The 16,365-nt window shown below is 44.7% G+C and overlaps 1 protein-coding gene across 1 annotated transcript in view; it reads right to left on the reverse strand.

Annotated features, from left to right (window-relative positions):
- Window positions 1-16,365, reverse strand: part of LOC149325315 (sodium-coupled monocarboxylate transporter 2-like) — an 85,949-nt gene that overhangs the window by 43,519 nt on the left and 26,065 nt on the right. Inside the window, exons 3-8 of the mRNA XM_089563516.1 lie at window positions 13,801-13,852; window positions 10,869-10,936; window positions 10,519-10,676; window positions 8,356-8,496; window positions 5,412-5,541; window positions 2,473-2,561 (exon numbers count right to left, since the gene is read on the reverse strand). Of these exons, the coding sequence (XP_089419642.1) occupies window positions 2,473-2,561; window positions 5,412-5,541; window positions 8,356-8,496; window positions 10,519-10,676; window positions 10,869-10,936; window positions 13,801-13,852 (638 nt within the window). The remainder of the gene's footprint in view (window positions 1-2,472; window positions 2,562-5,411; window positions 5,542-8,355; window positions 8,497-10,518; window positions 10,677-10,868; window positions 10,937-13,800; window positions 13,853-16,365) is intronic.

Below are 16,365 nucleotides of genomic sequence, written 5' to 3' on the forward strand. Positions count from 1 at the left end.
AAGCCAATGGGGTGCGTTTTACAATAAATAATAGGAAGGCATAAACGTCCTGAGCAGGAATGTGCAAAAATTTATTATGGTGAAACTTTACGATAAAAGTGCGCTCGTCCCGGATTTTACGGAATGCGTCTGTGTTAGCTGGGGACTCAATACATGTGTGGGCATATTTCATTTCACTGATTGCACTTTGATACATTTTCAAATATTTTGAAATTTATTCGATAGAAGAAAATGAACAATGGGGCTAGCCTGGCATGCTTTTTCCAATCGTACTTGCTTCAACCAAAGTAACGATTTTGCAACCTAATCTGTAGTTGGGTATTAAGCATTTAATGAAGTTGGTCTAACACGACGCACGCATGAACACTTTCGCATCAACTTAGAAGCAATCGCTAGCAGTCATACTTCATTGCAAAGATATTATGTTACATGCAGTGTCTATATAATATCTTCATGTCATGATTCCTTTTAATTTCACCTAATGGCAGGTGCTGGGTGGCTCATTATGAATAAATAATTGAGCGTTCAATCCCATAACACCGCTTCCCCACACCTGCTTTTTCTGCACTGCTTTTTTGCAAGGCTTGTAATGCAGGCATCAAGTCTTGGCCTCAACCTAAGACATTTTGCAATGCGAAGGTACTGAGCTCGCGTACTAGTTCTTTGCTACGTCTATTCTATGCCATCTGTCAAGTAGTGCAAAAACGTGGCGTTGGGGTTTCTCCATATGCTAGACAGATGGTAAAACTCTGGAGGCCACAAAATCCGATACATTCTAATAAATATCGTAGTAAATTACACGATTCCTTGCAACCTGTAGTATACCGTTGATTTTTATCGCGGAAGGCATAGGAGAGCTAGATGAGGAAGAAGAAAAATGTTTATTAAATAGAGAGTATTACATGAACCCTGCAACAGGAGGTCCCAGAGCTCAAGGCTTCATCTGGACCGCCTATAAATGAATGTTTACGTTTGCACAGTAATGCTGAATGAACTAAAAATGTCAAGATAAAAGAAATCAAAAGCCGCTTTATAGACCACTAAGCATTCAGTATTTCGGTTACGACCACAAAGGGCCATGAAGATGTACAAAGACAATGAGATCTTGCATGGGCTACTTCTTTCTACACTTCACGTTTATTTTCGGATTTCACAGCGGGGCTGTGGATCATTTGTGGTTTGCGTCTTCATCATCAAATCAAATCAAATCAAATCAAATCTTTATTTACATCATCCAGATGTTAGGGGCGCCGACAAAAAGCTCTCACTGGAGCTTGATTGCGCGCCTGCGCCCCCGTACAAGGTTTCATGGTTTGTTTGATGGCATATATTGGCAGCAACTAACAAAACAATTGCGTTTGAGGAAAAATAAGCGAGACACAACTGACTCGGAAAAAATAGATAAACAAGAGATAAAAACAGACAAAAACAGCAAAAGAAATAAGATGCAAAAATACTGGTTTGTAAGACTAACACAAAGCATTTAGCAATAATGGTAAGTGGTAGCTGAGCATTTGACGTCCATAGTTAGTACGTATTTGGGGAATGAACCATTTATCGCGGTTTCTTATGGCATGAGTGTGTTCTCTAGGTGTTAGTTGAGACAAGGTTTCAAGAAAATTACGGTAGGTATTACTTCTCCTATATCGTTTCATTAAGTTGACATTATATAGATCGTGTATTGGAGTTATGTGGAAGGCATTAAAAAGGGCTTTTGTCGTAACGTCGCGGGGGATGCTTGCAATGCTTCTTACGGCTCGTTTTTGGATTACATGTAACCTGTTTAAGTTTGAGAGTGTGGTAGTTCCCCATACCGTGAAACAGTAGTTTAAAACGGAAGCAAACATGGAATTATAAAGAATTATTTTCACTTTTTGTGGCAGAAAATAGCGCAGCTTACTTAACACACCAGTTATTTTTGACAGCTTGTCCGCTGTTTTATCGACATGTGTTGACCACGATAAATGCTTCTCAAAATATCATATTCTTAGTAGCGACCAATTGACTCTCCTGGTGATGCTCAACGTGTCCTATTTCAGTTTTATGCCTTTGCTTTGTAAGCTGAAGTTTAAATTTCCTTGAAAACATCCCTCAATAAAACATTTTTTTTTTACCAACCAAATATTCCGCACTTTTCATTCTCCACTGATTCCGCTTCGCAGGTGGTGCAAGCCCAAAGCGTTGCCTTTACTACGCCAAACACTGCATGCCGTCAAAACGGATTAGGCCCGGCGAGCGAACCAAGCGCCGCTTCTAACCAAGTCGCGCAGCCTCGCGGGTGAAGTCGCCACACTGCACATGTCTGCACCCGCAGGCATCGAAACAACGACGCCCGCCGTCTTTTTCACCACTCATCTCCTTCTCGGCCACACTGTCGTCGTCGGGTTACGCAGCGGATGCAATGAAAAATATCAAAATCCTATTTAGTGCTGAAGTCACTGAGCCTATGAAGTAAGCCGATTAGAAAAATACCTTGTCGCAGCACTGACTACACCGGCAAGGAAGAGCCCCACGAATCCTGGTATATGAACCAAGTAGGTGTTGATGTAATATGGCAGGATCTGCAAAAAATACATTGTTTGAAACCGAAAATGTCGCAAGAAAACAAAGCAGGCGCCATAACTGGTACACTACATTAAAGATACACAAACAAAAACCTATGGTAAAATGTTACAACGCGAAATTCGGAGGTCGTGGGTTCGCATCTCATCGGCGGCATGTGATTTGCTTTTTATTCTGCTTTATAATCATTTTAGGCGATATATATATATATATATATATATATATATATATATATATATATATATATATATATATATATATACCGTATTGTTCTACTACTAATCAACCTTATAAATTTTAAAACTCGCAACATTTCTCTCTGTTCCACGGTGTCGCTGACTGTTGGCTTCCTTCATATGTGTGTCATAACGAGCCCCTCATTTCCCTTCTCTTGTTTCCACACTAGCAACAAAAGAAATACGCCAGAAGGGCCAATATTTTGTAAATTTAATTCTTTGTTCTTCAGATAGCAGCAAAACTGTTTGAAAGCGTCTGAGAAAAACGATTCTAACTGATGGGGCTGAACTGCAAGAGGCACCCAGTGGGCGGTGTGACATGTTCAAAATGATATGCACCAATTCCAACGACGTCCACAGCTTCGGTAATCATGCAGTTCATTCACGTTTATCCGGGAATATAGTACAAAGCTTCACAGCTTCTTATTTCTCTACCACTCTGTGCTCAGCACCTTAAAGGCCGTCTCGGCTCTGCCAATAAATAGCATATGTTGCATAAGAAGGCCCTCCTCGCGCACACAGCGCCCTCACGGTAAGACCGTGTTATACGTCGCACTTGCGGTACGTCACGGTGCTTGATATCCGCCGCCATGGTTGGGAGCGAACACTGTTGTCAAGGTAATGGTACGCTCAGTACAATTGTAATCGAAAGTGTATATTTGGAGAGCCACCGCCCTAACTGATTTGGTAAAGTACCATGCGCAACATGCGGAGGTAGTTATTTGGGATCCCACTAGCGGCATTCGGTTCTCTTTGTTTCTACTTTTTCCTCTCCTTTATGTACGAGAAGATAACGAGGCTAAGCTTCTAGTTCGATCGAAGGCACTGTAAAAACGCAAAAAAAGCGCCTTAGTCATTACTAGATTTAGGCGCTCTTGGCTTATTTCATATGTATGAAACAGCTTTTGTAGTGCTATTTACTACAATGTATCCTGTTCGATTTCGATGTGTTCCTTTCCTTATTATAAAAAATCCCGCACTATATTATGCGCCAAATAAAAATGCAGCTGTGAAGCGACAACTGGCATTCATTTCTTCTGACGTAAAAAATAAAAACGAAACAGCGGTTACCTGCAGGCCACAATAGAGTCTCTGCATCGGCAAGAATAACAGAGGTGTACGAGTGCAGAACCACTTCATCACAAACAACCTAGAACTACTCTAGCGCGCAGGCTTTCAGTTCTCTCATTCACCCTTGTGGTAGCTCCGCGGTGACGCAACACCGCATCCACAATTCCTAGGCGCCCACACTGTCGCTTATCTGTACCCAGGGACTACACGAGGAGCAGCAACCCTCGGTACCTTGAACACTACAGAGGCAGAATGTCTGGCTGTATCTATATCTGTAGCACACATCTGCACCTTGGTCACAGACACCGCCACCAACAGTACAGACTCCCAAGCAGCATACAGACTCTTCCGTAAAGGCCTGGAATATAGCTGTCGATCTGAAGATCCAACTCCACGCAACCTGATTTGGGCCCCCGGTCACCAGGGAGTCCAGGGAAACGAACAGGCCGATCAGGCCGCCCGCGCACTCTCTCCCCGGGCTATCTCCCTGTCCTTGGAAGGGTACTCCCAATCAGACAATCTGGCCATTACATTCAAACAAATCACCGATTACTACAAGGAGGAGCACCGGCGCTACCCGGCCCCTTGTAAGGGTCTGGATCGCGCTGACGAGCGCCTCCTCATCAAAATTCTTACTAACACTGTACTGTGCCCGGCGGTGCTTAAACATTTCAATACATCCTTTGATGGCGCGTGCCAGTTCTGTGGGGAGGTGGCTGACACCTTCCACATGGTTTGGGCGTGTCAGTCAAACCCATCTATCCCCCCCAACCCCAACCCCACCAGAGAGGACTGGGAGGCGGCCCTGCTCGGCTGTCAGGACCTAAAGACCCAAAAGGCCTTGGTTCACCGGACGCGGGCGGCGTTGCTTGCCAATGGGGCCCCGGAATAGGGGCTCCACCTAGTATTGTTAGGGGAAAGGGCCAATAGGGCCTACCCCAATCACCTCTCTGTAAATATTTATTGTATTATAAATGTTTTTCACCACCACCACCGTAAAGGCACCGTTCCTTCACCTTCAGCCCTCATACTATCTATGCTAGTAGCACCATAGCAATAAATCAGCACTACATGCGGCCTAATGCATGAGATAATCTCCGGAAATGAGCACGTTGATGCGGTTGCCCATGAATTTAACGTCCAGGCGCCGGTGACCGGCCCAAACGGCAACCATATGTTCACACCCAAAACAAGCCCCCTGACAACCACGTTGCCATACAGCGCCGCAGGCACAGCCGCATTATATGCCCTCCTCCGCACTCTACACTATACCACTTATAAAGCAAACATTGGGGGCAATTTTAAATTAACCCATTTTCATCACCGTAGTTTGCCCACTTGTTGACAATTTGACGCTTGTTGACAACTTGTTGACAAATTTTTGACAATTTGACACATGGTAACAAAACTTATCAAGTTTTTTGACATTTGGGCAGTTTGTCGTGGCATGTCCAGATTACACTTTCAATCTAATTATTTACACGAACTCTGTGGCACAAACAAGAAATAGACAAGAATAAACATGTTAAGCTACTAACTCACTTGATCCATGCTCTGAATTTCTCCCAGCAGGGTCGGGTCACAGCCACGAAACCAGATTGTCAAGGCCACTCCCATGAAGAAGCCAACAGTGTAAAGCAGTACGAGGAGAATCGAACTGGTTACCGCGGTTCTGTAAAACAGTGTCCTTTATTCAAGAACAAAACCGGTCTGAAATTTCTCCCCCTAGCCATGCCTATCTCCCCCCTCCCCTTTACAGCATGACTGCAAAAAGAAGAAAACTGAGGAAAACATTAGGTGGCAAAAAGCAACATTGGTCTCCCCAACTGGTGGCAGTGGAGTCAGAGATATTGAAGAAAAAATTGTGGGGCAGAATGTTCTTGCGTGAGGAGTAGGGAAAATACATAGAAAATTTGACAAATCAGGCGAAAAGAAAACGAGCGAACGTTGAAATTCACAGGGGACTAGGTTAGTGGAAAACAAAACGGATTTACTTCAAAACGTTCCAAGGAATTCTAGTCATAAGAGTTCAGTGCTGCGTATTCTACAGCTATGCACCTGTTCTCGAGATTTGTAGTTAGCCTCCGTCTTTACAACTATTTTTTTTTACTACGTGTATGAATAAAGACATGAAAAATGATCTTTAATCGCAACATTTTCTTCCTCGTATAAAACACACGTCTACTCCGCAAACATTGAAACTATTACAACCAGATGCCTGTCTGTAAGTCATTCTTAAAAGGGGTTGCCTTGGAAACCCGTCCTCACCGCCTGTCATTCGCTATAGTAGAGGAAACAAACCGCCACCTTGTAGCAATGGTCGGGGCTTGCGCTGATGTGATGTTTCTTTCGCACTTGCTGCAAATGAACATACCTTCTCAGCAGAACCTGGCAGCCTTAGCAAGTGGTTGCCAAGCAAGTGGGACAAACTGAACTGCGCCGCTTGCACATACAATTAGCCTACTTCAACAAAGCAGGTGCCGATTCGCATGGCCCGCTTACTTATTCATCTATTCACCGCCACGGTATTCTGATGTGGCATACTACTGTCCAAACACGTAATGACGGCTACTCTTGTAGCCGTCAAAGCCCACGGCGCCTCGAACTGGTTGCTATACTTATCACCCTTCGCCATTGTGGTCCTCTAGTCACCGATACTTAGGTCGTCACTGCATTGCAGTCACCACTGAAAACGACTTTCGCTGTACGGCTGGCTTTAACGGCATACCATACCCCACCCTCCATAAATGAATGAGCTTACAGGCCTCGTCAGCCAAACGCTCCGAACGTGTGAATGTGGCTCTTACCGAAGGATTCGGACGCGGCACTGGAGTTTCCTGCACACGTTCGACACACTGTAAAGCACGAGCTCATAACGGTATCCCTTGTTCTTTCTCTTTTGCTTCCGCATCTCACACACCTTTCTGGGCACAAATCTTCCTTTCTCAAAGAAATAAATAAAAAATTGCTGACGATTACGTTACTTCCTACTGCGAAATTTGAGCGCAGATCATCAGCTGTTCCAGCTTTTCCTTGCAAGGAACTCGAGCAAGACATGTATGTACAATCCAATACAACACTCCACTAACAGTTCTCGATTGTCATGAAGGCAGCTTTGTGGTCGGAGAAATAGATGGATATATGCTCGACTTGTTGCACCAATGCCTGGTTCTCAAAGACGAGGTCTGCACAAGTATTTCGCGACATTGCCACAGCTGTGGGAGCCGTTGCGAGCGAGAGGAACGGGATGTTCCCCCGCATAAGTGGTATGAAATTCGCGCTAGTCTTTATATCTACATTAAAGTCCCAACCCACCCTGCCACCCTGGCAGGTGGCCGCGTTTCTGGCACAAAGTTGTCAATGCCAAACCATGCAGTGCACGTCTGTCACTACCGCCACGTAGCTTAAAGCACGATTGAAGTGTCCACTGTTCCAAGAGGGCAGTTATGCGCCTTCCCTCAGGTTCCGGCGTCCAGCTACATGTGTGAGACAGATACTGCGCATTTCCTTTCCTCAAAAAATACCCAAGACACTTTGGAAATTTTAAAGTGTGCTGGGCGAAAGCCTTGTGGTCAACTTACTGCTGCTTCCTCGAACTGCTTGGCGCGGAATCACTGGACTGCTTCGGAGCCATGCGTCTCACTCACTCGACTGCAACGAGACGTCTGGCGAAGGAGCGGTGGTGTAGCTGCCACCGCCGACGCGCGCTCTTTCTACCGGTACTGTGTGACGTCACGGTGGCTATGCACAGCTGCGCCCCCACTGGCGCGCCGGTTGCTAAGGAGGGGAAGAGGTTGCGCTTTTTCTTTCTTCTTTCCAAGCTCCCGCTACATTCATTTCGCAGCTGAAAGGGTGTCCACTGCTGGTTACAACGGACAACGGCGACGGCAATGGCGACGCCGCGAAACGCAGTAACGGGCGCCTAAGAGCTACACTCTAAAAGATAATTTCTTCTGTATATCTTATTCCTTGTCAAAGAAGCATCTAGACCAGCCTACCAACGAATTGGCAGCTCAAAGGCTCGTTACGAGAAATGACACTTTACCCTGACTTGTTCATTGCTCTAATTCCATTGCGAGGATGCACTCAAATCGGAGGCGTTTGTGCACGTGGTACCGACCTTTCCTCACTATAGCGGTACACATTAGAAACAAGAATAACGTCACTGGAAGAGCTGTCCTGGCGAGCATTACGTAGTGTAATCGTGCTTTTCTCAAGATCGAGGGGACCTGCTTGGCTCGCCGAAAACAATATCATCATGGTCCTGTCTAATACGCTTGAGATCAAGCTTCATCTATAATCAGCTGCAATCCTGTAATCTGCTGTTGCACTTCGGCTTTCATGGACCACCGTTTATACTAGGGGATGTTTGTCTGACCACTTAGTTTGCGCTAAAATGAGAGTCTTACTCTATAGTTTCAAGCGCGCACGGCAGTGACTGATGCCGGCAAGGCCCAGTGCTCAAGCTCCATGAAACAAAGAATACCTTTTGGCTTCCTGCAACGTCCGAGAAGCGAGCAGCCTCTGAGCTACCATTTGGTCCAAACAGAGTCGATAGATGGCTGCCGCTGTCGTACCGAAGAAGCAGGACCAAAAATTTTCATCATTGGTCAAGTCCAACCTGAAACTTTCGAGAAGAGCAGGAAGAATTGTTTTGTTCGCAGATCCATTTTAACGCATATTGCTCACGCTCATCTCCTTATGATTAGAAAACAGATTGCTTTAAGGCAGTACAGTTAGGAGATGCAAGAAAATCATGCCCGGATGCTGCCGCTTTTGCGCGCCATATTGACATCCACGCTGTGTTAGCGACACTTGCTGTTGGACTAGACGGTTATTTTTAAAGGAGCCAGCGAAAAAAGAGAGAGAAAACACAAGAACAAGAACGACAGGATGGAGCGCTCAACTATAAAGCACAAAATCGAAGGTGCATGACTGTCGGTTCGAATCCCTGTTGTAAGCTAGCCTCCAACTTAACTAGCACACGTAAGCTAAAGGCAAGGAGAAATTGTATGAGCCCTTCCGCGGTGGCTCAGTGGTTATAGCACTCGGCTGCTGGCCCGAAAGACGCGGGTTCGATCCCGGCCGCGGCGGCTGAATGTCTATGGAGGCGAAATTCTAAGAGGCCCGTGTACTATGCGATGTCGGTGCTTGTTAACCCCATGTGGTCGAAATTTCTGGAGGCCTTCACTGGGGCGTCCCTCATAGCCTGAGTCGCTTTGGGACGCTGAAGCCAAATAAAGCAATAAACCAAACCAGAAATCGTATGAAACCACTTGGAACGCTGTACGACCAACAGTTGCGTCAAAATTTTGCTGCCAATGTTGTCGGGAAAACTCGCTCCACATTGAGGTCGGCTAGAGGGGAGTGTATACGGAAGAACGATAGTACAGTCTTTGCCAAAAGTAACCCGGCACAGGTGGTTTGTTTCTTAGCCGCGTAGCGAAGCACTCATGGCAGCGCTTAAGCTCTGATTCTGAGTAAAGAGAGGTGAGACCCTGTCCTTACATTATGGCACCGTTCGGTCTGTAGGGCTGCTGCAAATGCTCCGTTATACATTTGAGAAGGAAGAGCCTGTTGCTCGGTTACTTTTGGCAAAGACTGCGCATGATTGTCTGGAATACCGGTGCACGGCTTGCCATATGCGTCATACAGCTGCTGTGTGACGCCACCCTGTTTTTCTGATCAAGCAGTCGTATGAATCATACAAGCTAAACACCGGTATTCCAGGCAATCACATCACCCTGTTTTTTTTTTGCTTTTCTTACAGTGGCTCAGTGATTATGGCACTCGGCTGCTGACCCGAAAGAAGCGGTTCAATCCCGGACGCAGTGGTCGAATTTAGGCGGAAGCGAAATTCTAGAGGCCCGTGTACTGTGCGATGTCAGTGCACGTTAAAGAACCATAGGTGGTTGAAATTTCCGGAGCTCTGCCCTATTGCGCCCTTCGTAGCCTGAGTCGCTTTGGGTCTAAAAACTATGTTTTTCTCAGTTTCGGTTCCGGTTTTTTCGTCCGACGTTTTTAAAATGGTTACGCACACCGCATTTTGAAAAGTGCTTTGTTGTGACGGAGAGAAAGGACTCCAAAGAATGCGACGACACTATGTGAACAGAATATTCTAAAACCTTCGGCGTGGCCTTTAGATACCTTTAAACGCGTGTATTTCAAAATTACTGCTTGGCTTCACTCAATCAGCTTGCATTTTCTCGTTACTTTCCAGCCCGTTGTCCATGTTTTCTGCTCATTTTTGTACGCGTTGCCGTTCTTTTTCTGTCTTTCCATGGCAACTTGTATTAGTACTGTTTAATGTTATGTCTTGCATACAACGCACATGATTTTGTTTTCACTTGTTCCCGTGATTCTGAAATTGCGAGTTTTCTAAATAACCTGTAGTCGGGTGCCGTCGTGGGAAAGTCAGCTACACGGAAATATATTAAGGAACTTTGTACTCAGTGCTTTGCAATCGCTTGAAATAATATTTGGCTGTCAGTTATATCTAAATTCAAACTGGGGCTATAACCTATTATATTGGGCTTTTTATTAAAGAGAAGTGGCGTACATGCACATAACAGGACTATAATCTCCTCTGGTGTGGAATCTGTGCGCTTACAAATGTGGTAATAAGAAAACACGAAAAACGCCAACTTACTCCGCAATGTAGGTTCGAAGATTCAGGTCACTGAGTGGCTGAACTGTTGAATTCGCTCTAAGAGAGTCGATTATAATATTCGTGATAATAGTTACTGGAGCAATCAGAATAAACAAGAACTGCATGCAGTCTGTCCACACCACACCACGAAGTCCGCCCTTCATAGAGAAACAAAACATGACACAATTAGGTGTACTATGTTTTCGTTGAATAGAACAGAACTCAAACAAAAGCAGTCTATTCTGCAGCATTTACATCGCGTTTTTATCCCAGAGTTTGGAAGTAACTAGGACGTGACCTGACATAGGAAATTAACCTAAAAGCAGAAATTGAGGCAGTTTTATTCTTACCAGTGCAGTGTACAGCGTTCCCGAGAGTCCTATGAGTAAGTTGCACCAGAACAGAGGTACCTTGAAAACTGAAAAAAAAAATATATATATATATATATATATTGTCAGTAATCGGGTAATGGGAGCAACAGGCGACAGAAGCTTTTTTGAACTTGTATAGATCGCTGCTCTTATCAGAGATACAAAACCATGGGCGCTGAAGTTCTAAATGGCCGCAGGAGAGAGTCCATAACAGTGTAATGTAGTGAACGCGACCTCATGAGTTCTCTGTCCTAGTGATATTTTGATTATACCATTTTAGTTTTCGACGAATTTTTCGACATTAGGCCTAGCCCGCACTTTTTATTCTCTTGTTCTCATTCCGTCAACGTATATTTTCTTCTGACAATAAAGTATGATTAAAGAGCTTCACAATGGAGATGCTATGAGTTAAGTCCGTGAAGATAAAATACACGCTCTGATATAAGCCTGTAAGCAGTCTTTAAAATGGGGCATTTTGAGTTACAAGAGAGCTCTTATTTCGGCAGATCATGGTCAGCGATGCATCAGAATACAGCTAACAAGTGCAAACTCGCAGGCAGGTTAACAGGTATTGAGCGTTAAAATTTTAAATCTTACTGTTAAGCTCCTTATTTCATGAGAGGTTTATAGCGCAACTTCAGTAATGCCATATGAATTTTAGAATTTCGAAACAGCCATTTTCGTCGCCGCTGCAGCACCAGCAGTTCTGGAGCCGCAGACGGTCGAAGCCGACACCGCGTGACCAGAAAGACGGCTAGCAACACCTGTTACGACGTCACACAGCGGTGCGGGTGCTGACATCCACATTTCACTGCACCCTCCTAAGAGCGGCCAGCCGACAGAGAGCATGTAACTGGCGCACTGGTGTGTTAAGGGGCTCATAGGCGTGGCTAGCGCTATTTCTTGTCGCACGGTTTCGGTTTCGACCATCTGCGGCTCCAGAATTGCTTGCGTTGCCGCGGCGACAAATGCCAGTTGAGAAATTTTAAAAACTGATATGAATGCTACTTAAGGTGGGCAATTAGCCCCACAGTAAGAGTTTCCTACTCACTATTAGGTAGCTTGCCTACCAGCTCGCAAGTATTAGCTCTATTCTGATGTTCCACACGGTTGACAATGTTATGCCAAAAAAGAGTTCTCCTAACCCAAAGGTTCTCTTTAAAATCTGCTGAGAGTTCTAGGCGAGACACCCTGCATGACTGCAGAAAACGAACCGATATTCATTATAAAAAATAATGGCTACTGGTAAGCTAAACAACACCAGCGCGCCTAAAGCTTACATCGCTGGGGTGAGATGTTTTTCAAGAAGTTAAATATACAGCTGCTTGAAGCGCACCTACAAAGTGTGATCAAAAGTAACATTTACAGATTTCTTGTAATCAGACATTTAGAGGCACGTGAATTTCACCACTGCAGATAAGTTATTTGGTCAAGAGGGCACAGAGTTAGATAACAATTATCAATGTTAGGCACCTAACGAACTAAAATATACTAAACAACTTTTTAGCCACGGTGGCTCCCGTGAATGTTTATATGCGAAATACTGGATCCGCCTCATTTAAAGTATCATTTACTTTAGAATTGTTCCACAACCCTTGTTTTATCGGGTAATTACGCATGGAGGGCGGCGAAAGTCGACGCGAAAACACCTCGCTAGCATGATGCTGGTGTTGTTACGAGCATTTCTTCCATTTCGATAACCGAAAGTGGAGAGAAAAGTTATCAGTTCCACCGGTCGCTCTAATCCGTTGGCGGACGAAACGCCGCGTATTGACGGGAGGAGTCTCGTGCCGGTCGTAATCGCCTTGCATGCTACGCCAATCAAGCCAGTCAAGCTAAAAAGTTGGAAGTTAATATCTCGGAACATTCGGGCACTAGGAGAATTCTACGAAATAGAATTGTTAATGGATACGAATATCTCAAGGGTACCCATGCAGAAATATACCCGCTTTCTGCAGTAACTGAAAGTTGACCGATTTTCATTCATTAAATGTCTGATGGGGCAATTACCATCTCTGTGTTCGGCTCGCCAGATAATGTATGTGCAGAGGTGCATTTCGCGTACTTTTTAGCGTCTAATCTTATGAAATATGTAAGCTCAATTTCGATCACCCTCTATAATAGCCACTATATGCAAAATAGTCATATTTGCTTTAACTTTTTGGTAATGCCCTTTTTTGCGTCAAAATGGCACCTCAAGATGAAAAAAAAAAGCAATGGAATGGTGTAATCCTTCGGATAAAAAAACGCCCTAACCTAACTGAGTGCCAATGACAAAAACAAAAAAAAGAGGCAGAGAGAAGCTGTTTAATTAGAAAACAGCAGGCGTTGAAACGGCACTGACATGCTGCTTTGCATTTGAAAGGAGCCGCTTTAAGGGGGAAAGCAGGAACGAGAAGAGTGCGTAAGGCTGATTAATTTTATTAATTTTCCAATACACTATGGGAGCATTATCTCTTTCCTACTGCATTCAAGGAATAAAAGCAAATTATATAGGCATCGGAGTCTGCATTTATCTTTGCTCATTACATGATTGATGTTCGTTATGGTGACGGACAACATACCAAGAGAAGGAAAGGGGAGCAGGGTGGGGCACAAAGTTGGGTGGGTGGATGAGATTAATAACTTTGAGGAGATAAGGTGACGAGCGCTGGCACAAGGCCGGGTTAATTACAGAAATATGAGAGAGGTCTTTGCCCTGCAGTGGGTGTACTAAGGCTGAAGATGATGGCGATGATGAAGCTACAACTGTCAGTTTTGTGCGACGGTTATGGCCCCGTAGTTCAGTACGTGCATAAGTGCGAAATATTAGTAACTAGAAAAATTTCAGCGCCATGCTGAGTTTTTTTTTTTTTTTTGCATCGTGATGGAGCCACAGGCTCGACATTCTTGTTAGCACGGTGGGACTTACCAGTCACCAGTGTCAGTGATGCCGCGAAGATTGAGATGGCACCGATGCTTTGCTGTAAGAAGGAGTAATTTTTAAAAGGACTATTTTGCCTTATTGATATTACTATAAAAAGAAAGAGTAGATGGGCATGAAATGCTTTTCTCTCTATAACTAGAGGAAAGGTTGTCGCTACCCTAGTTCGTCCTCAACAGAGAGGCGGAAGAATGCTTAGAAGGCAAGGTTTCTAATTTGGCTTGCATATCGGTGGGCATAAAACGCGGATTCAGCCGAAGCGCAACTAATGTTCACGGGACAAACCTCGATGAAATGCTAGGAAAGTTTTCACAGGAGCCTAGCACCGAACCTCCATTGGCCTTTAGTTTACTGAAATGAAACATGCAGGAATAAATTCGTGTATTCCCACAGAGCAGCCATATGGATTACAGCAGCCGAATCCGAGGCAGAATTCATGTTTTAGAGGCACAACTAGCTAAGCCGAATACGAAATCTCCTCTGCCCGGTATAGGGGGGTTTGATGAAGTGTTCCTAAGAAATTCGCATGGGTTGTGGGGCCAGCTTTCCTTTTAGGTAATATTCAGAAACTAGTGGAGCGCACTGCTGTGATGTTTGCTTCTTACGGTATATGATACTAAGACAAAATTCAGGGGGGCAGGTTGTTGACCTAAAGTGCGGTGAGGCGAAAGCCTTAAGCGCGCTGTTGCTGCATGTCACTGATGTGTGGTTAAGGTGTTAACCTTCGCCTCTGAGTGTGGAACGCGATAGCGTCTTGCAACGCTGCCAGGGAGTCCATTAAACGCCATCGCCAGTTCGGCTCTACGTCTTGCTTTTCGGTAAATTAGTTTTTGAGGAAAGGAAATGTATCTGTCTCGCATATCTAGGTGGACACCTAAACCGCGCCGTAACGCGAAAGGAGGAAGATGGGAGTGAAAGAAGACACCGCATTGACTAGACGCGCGCCTTTGCTCATTCCAAACCATCGAGCTGGCATGGCGGAGTGGTTAGCATGCTCGTATCGCACTCCGGAGACCGGGGTTCGATTCCCGAACCTGACCCATTTCCTACTCGGTTTCATTTATTTATCTCGCCTGACTAGAAGGGTTAATTAGGCTAATTGGTTAATTAAGCAATTAAATAAACTCAGTCCCACTTACTTCAAGCGTCACTACACGATCGCTTTAATTAGTTGCATGGTTACTAGCCAAAGTAACTGTGACGTCACGACCGTTTCGACGAATTGAAAAGCGTGACATTTCTGTCGACACTCCTGCTTACAACGATGAGGCATTAAAGGCTTCCGCCTTAAAATATCCGAAATTGGAAGCAGTAGGAAGTCGATTGTGCCATTGTTTTCAATCCAGCTTGCATGTTTTGAATGCTCATTAACACGCTATATGCCTATCTGCTTTATCTCGACCTAGCTGGAAGCAAATCTTCCCCCGCCGCGGTGGCTCAGACGCGGGTTCGATCCCGGCCGCGGCTGCCGAATTTCGATGAAGGCGAAATTCTAGAAGCCCGTGTTCTGTGTGATGTCAGTGCACGGTAAAAAACCCCAGGTGGTCAAATTTCCGAAGCCCTTCATTATGGCGTCCTTCATAGCCTGTGTTGCTTTCGGACGTTCAATCCCAAAAAATTCAGGGGGCACTTTGGCTTTCTAAAGTGCTGCAAGGCGAAAGCGTTTCCTGGCCGCTGTTTTTTTTATTTACTTGTTTATTTTTTATATTTTGTTTTTTTTGCTCCTTTCTTAATTCTGTTTTTATTTTTATTTTCACATCTTATTTTTAGTTTGTTTTTATCTTTTGTTTATTTTGTAATTTTTATTTTTATTTTCCTTTTCATGACTTTACTTTTGTTATTTTATTTATGACGCCCATGCATTCACTAGATGCGCTTTTATTCATGCTAGAACCTTGAGCCTTTTAAGCAGTGACGCCGAAAGGCGGACGAATCTGCCGACGCGTCTGTCGACACTCCTGCCGACGCGTCTGTCGACACGGCTGCCGACGTGTCTGTCGACACTCCTGCCGAAGCGTCTGTCGACACTCCTGCTGATGCGTCTGTCGACACGGCTGCCGACTCGTCTGCTAACGACAGTATGAGACATTAAAGGCTTTCGCCTTAATAAACCAAACCAAACCAAATCTGCTCGGATGGGAGGACGCGTTTAATATACCCAGACGTACAGCCGCTCTCAAAAGGGAAAGCCCGCTGGTTGTGCTTATAAGGCTTGTCATTCTGGCTCATTTCACATTGTCAGGAATCATAATGATCTGAATGTGAGGTCAAACGAAGCTCAACCCTGCAAAGTTGAGGACTTGAAGGGATGTGAAAGAGAGCCCTGTTAAATGGCTTAAAGCCAACCTTTTCTTTATATTTTGCCAGCGGCCATAGGTGTCATTGGCTACGTCTCTGTTACGGAGACGGGTGAAATGAATGTGGTGTTACGGTTGCGACAGCCATCGTGAAATCTGCATGCTCTTGATCTTCACAACTTATTCTATCATTGAAATAAATCTGCTGAACAAATGCAATAAGGGTGTACTATTCTCCGAATTCATGAGGCTAGAA

This window comes from Amblyomma mixtum, chromosome 10 (genome assembly GCF_055824585.1).
Source record: "Amblyomma mixtum isolate Tamu chromosome 10, ASM5582458v1, whole genome shotgun sequence".
Lineage (NCBI taxonomy): Eukaryota > Metazoa > Arthropoda > Arachnida > Ixodida > Ixodidae > Amblyomma > Amblyomma mixtum.